This window comes from Euphorbia lathyris, chromosome 3 (assembly GCF_963576675.1).
Source record: "Euphorbia lathyris chromosome 3, ddEupLath1.1, whole genome shotgun sequence".
Taxonomy (NCBI): Eukaryota; Viridiplantae; Streptophyta; class Magnoliopsida; order Malpighiales; family Euphorbiaceae; genus Euphorbia; species Euphorbia lathyris.
In genome coordinates, this window is record NC_088912.1 from 42,496,452 (window position 1) to 42,502,451 (window position 6,000).

The following is a 6,000-nucleotide window of genomic DNA, read 5'->3' on the forward strand; positions in this document are numbered from 1 at the left end:
GATAGGCTACATTCTAATAGTTGTTTAAAAGTGGATGGACAAAGATACCCCTAAACAATTAACGGTGTGAATAAGGATGCAACCGAGTCGAACCGAGACCAAACATGGATAGGCTCGACTCGGCTCGAGAAGTTTGGAAATCAGGCTCGGCTTGAGCTCGATATAGGTTTGGCTCGAGCTTGAAACTTATTGAACAACTCGCTTTTAAAATTTTTTAAACTATTTTAAAAATATTTTTGTATCAATTATTGACCTAATGAAAACCAGTTCAAACAGGTGAGTCGGAATCAAACCGATTCTAAAGCAGGCACACAACTCATTCAATGATGTAGTTGGACAAGCACCCTTTGTCCTTTTATATAGAATTCTATTGTGGCTTTTTTTCATTCTTAGCGATGTGGGATTTTGAATACAAAGCCAAAACATTAAGAAGGCGTTTGGTTCGCACAATGGTAACGAAATGGAACCAAAGAGAAAAGATAGAATGATCCTGAATTCCCTTGTCTGTTTGTTCAGTTCCACAAAAGGAATGATATATCCATGATTCCTTTTGTGTCTGTTTGGTACAAATGAGGTAATAAACTAGAATTGTGTTTTTAACAATAATTTCTATGCATACATGTGTTTATATTAATAAATTAATCATATGTAAATACAAGAATGAAAATCAATTTATTCAACCATTAAAATCAAAAGACGGTGAACCTGAAATAAAATAAAACAAAGGTGTTTGTATACATGATGTCAATTAGCATAATTAATTTTACTCATATTTTTTTTAGTCCTTTTTATGTATTAATTGGAAAGTGTTTAATTTCAATTAATTCAAATCATATTGTTTAAAATTATACATATAAATCCTTGCGGATCAGATCATCTATATAATATACAAAAAGAAACTCCAGATATTTGATATATTTTTCTTTGAATGAGATCCCAATTTCAACGACGGTTTTATTAGATATCCTACAACTAGAATCCCTCTTTTTTCCGATCCAGTTACTCCACTACCGCGAACCCCATTGATCTTTTATTTTTCATTTCAATTTCTTTAATCGTTGCACATATATTCAAATTTTAGTAAAAATTTGAAAAACTAATTATTTGTTATTTCTAAAAATAATAAAATGATTAAGTAAATAAATGCCAAAAGATATGATTAAACCTTGAACTTTTAAGGTTTAAATGATTAAGTCTCCGATTTTTTATTTTCACACACATTGAGTTTTTTACTAAGCTAACAAATTCGTTAGTGTGGATCTCAATGTATATGAAGTTGGATTTTATACTAAACTACTCTATCCAAGTCCAGCTCAGTCCACATAATATTTATATTGGGCTCGAGTCTGGTTGGACCAAGGTAAGACAATAAATTTCAAGACCAGCCCAACCCGTTCGACTAATATATATTATATTAAACAAATTAATTAAACTATAAATATGAAAATAAAAATCCAATAAATTAAAAAATTAGTTAATTAGTTTAATAAATTTCAACAAAAACAATTGCACATAATTAAAAAATATTTAACAAAATAATACAAATAAAATAAATATAATAAAAAAATATAAAATATATATAACATAAGGGGGTCGTTTCGAATTGGGTTTAAGGCTTTTGATACAAATCATAGATTTGAATCAGACTGAATCAATTTTTAAGATATAAATCCAAACCCAACTCATAAAAAAAAAAGATAAATTTGCACGGATTGAAACGAAGGTGCTATGAGCAGTCAAATTCTAGAAATTGGGGTTTGTATCTTACAATGGTTTGCTCTTGGATGCAAAGTGTGATTATAAGCAGGTGTTTAATAGTGCTTTGTTACGTGCGAGTTTGGAATCGCTTTATAAAAAAAAATCTATATATATATAACAGATTATTATTATTTTGTGGAAAAGAAGTTTAGGTAAAGATAAGAATATTCACTTTTAAAGGTCAGGATAAATAATAGTAGATTTCAATGAGAATTTACACTCAAATTTATAGATTATCTATTAATAAAAGTTAAATTTGAACGGAGTGAAAAATCAAATCTTAAAACTAACAAGTAGAGACATCAACTCTTTATTATTCGGATCAACTCTCATTGCCACAAATTATTTATTTATAAAGGCTTAAAATTTAACTGTATTGGAGATTATTTATTCAGTCCTGATCAGAGGCAGAACTATAAAAGAATTGCAGAAGATCTGTCGACTCCTCCGACTCTGGAAGAAAAAAACAAAATGGGAAATGTTGCACTGAATATAAAATTTCTGTCGGTATACAGAATTTCCGACAATTTCGACTGCTGTAGAATTAGCAATGTAATAGTATTAATTCTTAAACCCTAAAAATTTGTATGTTCTTATTAAATTTCTGTACATTAGTGGTTCAATTGAAAAAGGTTCTAAGCATTTATATATTGTAAGTTAGACAAGCAACTTATATTTAAAAGTATGATAAGAAGAAAAATAGAGGGATAAGCTAGATTCAAAAGTAATTTGTTTTTGTTAAAAAAGCGTAGATTTGTTTGGATAGTGGGTACGGAGGATCAGTAAATATGAGTTTTTATTAAGAGGATCCCCATAACAAATAACAAGTGTCGTTTTTTGTATGGGAAATTTTGAGAGGATCCGATCCTCCAAATAAAATTCCAATTAAAGAGAGGAAAAGACAAGTTTTGATGGTAAAATATTTAGCTCTCCTTTATATTCCAATTAACTAGTACATATGCTATTTTATTTGCAATTTCAAAAGAAAAGAGAAGTTTTTTTTTTTGTTGGGGTTATGATTCAGCAGTTGTTGAATCATCAACTGGATGCCAATGTCTATTGAAGAACCACATTTTATCAGCCTCCACAGCATATCCATCCTGATTCCTGTGCCAACTGTAGTAAGCATGAGTTCTGTTCTTAATGTCAAACATGGCATGCCCAAAACTAGCCTCCCTATATGCTGAATATGATGGTTGTGGCTCTGTCATGCTGCATCACATTTACAAGTTACAACACAAGTCAATATTTTCAGCAATATCACATCACATATGCATAGGCTTATACTGCAACTGTAACATAATCTTACTCGGTCGCCAAGCCTTCGAGATTTCCTCCATCCCCAATTGTAATATAAATAGGGGCTGATTGATCAACCATTGGATTACACTTTCCATTTACAATGTTGTATGCAACATTCGATATCCGTTCCTGAAAAGCCAAAGAAATTCAGAACCACTGTTTCTGAAAACTAAAAAAAAAGTGCACTTTCATGTCAATTTCACTCAATTTCAATGCACTTTCACACCAATTTCACTCAATTTCACCTCATGAAACATTAGATAAGAAGTTAAGGATTTCTACAACATTTTGTGGATGAAAAGTGCTAACAAGAAATTCCATGTTTGATTTTCCCTCTTTCTTTCTAGGTGCGTTCCTAGGTGTGAAGCGGGAGAAACGAGATTTCATAATTGGGGTTTTGAGTAAGACGAACTTTTCGTTCTTTTTTTCATATTGAAAGAATGAGGAGTGTTAAACTTTTTATCATCCTGGCTTCCAGCTAGTTTTCTGCAAAACTCTAGTATAGTATCTTCACTGCAGTAGAGTTCAACCACCAAGTTCAAAAGTATTGATGTTGTACCGATTAATGTTGGCTCGAGAGGAAAAGACCTCTACTCGCTTTACTTATGTTTCCGAGTTCAGTTCCTAATGTATGTGCCTAATCAACCTCGAACCTAATTAATCAGAATCCGTTTGATCAACTCTAGTGTTTCAGGATATGGATACTTACAGATCTTTCATAAGCATGAACATGACCGGCGAAAACTACATCAACTTTGTACTTAACAAACCAAGCTTCATACATAACTCTCATGGTCTCTCCTTCCATGTAATGGTAGTTGTAGCTATTATACCATGGAGAATGCATAAGAACAATCAACCATGGTGTTTCCGATCTGTTCACTTTTGGAAACTCCTCTTCAAGCCATTTATACTGAGGAGTATATTTACCTGACAAATCAGAACTAGATATTACATAAATGTTATGTTTGTGCTTTTTGAATTTGGGGGAAATAAAGATAATTTCTTACCATATGCTGAATATGAAGACAATACAATAATGTATGCTGAAGCTCTCTTGATTGAGTACCAAAAAGGGGCAGTACTGCCTGATGATTTATACGGCACATGATACCGGTTAGTATAAGGCTTGAATGGTTTCGTTTCACCCTGCAAAAACCACATATTCTTCTGTTATACATCACATCTTTTCAGCTAAGTTTTGGTAATTCAGTGATATGCTTACAATTAGAGGAGCAAAATCAATCTCATGGTTTCCTGCAGTCCATATCCAAGGCTGATAAGCAAGATTCCTCTCTACAAATCTTCCCCATGTATCCCACCTCACATTGTCGTGATTCGGGTAGTTATCAGCGTACGAAAGGTCTCCTACGAACAACACCGACCCTCCTTTTAGAGGGTTGTTTTCGTAGTGAGTAAGCGTTCTGTTCGAATCAAAACTCTGACCAAGATCCCCTGCAGATGGTCACCAATAAGCAATCACATAAGTACACAAGTTCATTTCTGCGCCCATCGTCATATGCTAACACAAAAATCAACCATAAACGACTCCTTAAAAGCGAAAAAAACAATCCCGTCTAAGCGAACTCTATCAAATTAAACACGAAATTCATCAACATACCTATGAGACCAAATGTGTAGGGAACATCAGGGCCAACAGGAGGAGGAGTTAAGAACCAGAATTGCCTAGTAGTATTACCAATTCCTATTTGGTAGTAATATTTGGTGTTGTACTGCAAGAAGAGAGATTCTAATTCAATCCCTAAAAGAAAAATCATTTTCAGTTGAGAATTGAAATTCCAAGTGAATTACAAGTTCACCTCTAACTTTCTGATGGTACAGTGATGAATGAAACCAGAAGTGTAGTTGTAGAATCCATAGGTATTATATTTCCCCATAGCCTCTTCTTTGTCTGTGCTGTTTTCAGCCCAGTAAACCACTAAACTTGAACCAGGTTCATCCTGAGTCACCCATGATACTATCATGGCCTTTCCATCATGATCTCCTTGTGTTATGTGAACCTTCAAAAAAGCACAAATTCATTAATAAATTAAACAAGTAATGAGATTGATTAAGACCCACCATTACTTTTTCCATCAATAAACAACAATTTAAAATTGAAATTGAAACAGGAACATGACCCTTTTTGATAAACTAATATAACTTCCAATCTGATAAAGAATTTATTGAAATTAAGAAAAGAAACCTGTTGAGGAGCATTGTAGCCAGGAGGGACGCTAAAAACGTCGCTGTCGAGAGGCATATCAATAGTTTTCTCAACCTGACGAACATAAACACTGGTTTTGCCTCCATTACATATCACTGCCACATTCAGAACCAGAAAAAAGAACAAAGAAGAAGAAGAAGCCATCTTGGCTAACAGTATTCGAATCCTATCCTTGATGTAAAGACAGAGATTTGCATAATCTGAAGATTTAAAAAGAAATGAGAAATGGGTTCACATAAGGGGAATATTCAGGGATTTATACCAAATGTAGAGAAAGATTGTCAACGAAGTTTAGATATTCTTTAGATGAGAGGAGAGGACAAGTGCACATTGAAATGTATTGTTGGTTTTAAACTGTGAAAACTGTATGAATTAAAAAATTGGGATTTGGATTTCTGACAGGAATTGATTTTTTCGAGGAAAATTGGAATAAGAAAATGATTGAAGTCAATCATAGACGCACAAATTACGGACAGGGACAGGTTTTGATTACCCAATGTCGATCTGCGATGCTTGCAAAGATTTTTACTACCATGTCAACTCAGCAAGGCTTTTACTGTAATATCAATGCTATATAAAAAGAAAATTTTATAAGTTTTAGTTTTTACAATCACATTATAAAGGGCAGTTTAATAAAGGTTAGTGAGATTATACTCTTTATAGGGCAAATTATTAGTGGTAGTAATAATTTGCCAAGAAATCCGCTACTTGAT

At 33.0% G+C, this 6,000-nt stretch overlaps 1 protein-coding gene across 1 annotated transcript; it reads right to left on the reverse strand.

Moving 5' to 3' along the window:
• Window positions 1-2,448: 2,448 nt before the first annotated feature.
• LOC136223811 (purple acid phosphatase 2) lies at window positions 2,449-5,679 on the reverse strand. The gene is made up of 8 exons (XM_066011983.1): window positions 5,267-5,679; window positions 4,881-5,081; window positions 4,682-4,793; window positions 4,286-4,515; window positions 4,071-4,209; window positions 3,770-3,990; window positions 3,068-3,189; window positions 2,449-2,970 (listed from the first exon to the last, which is right to left on the reverse strand). Exons 1-8 carry the CDS (start codon window positions 5,429-5,431, stop codon window positions 2,772-2,774), a joined length of 1,389 nt encoding a protein of 462 aa, XP_065868055.1. The 5' UTR covers window positions 5,432-5,679; the 3' UTR covers window positions 2,449-2,771.
• Between the last annotated feature and the right edge of the window lie 321 nt (window positions 5,680-6,000).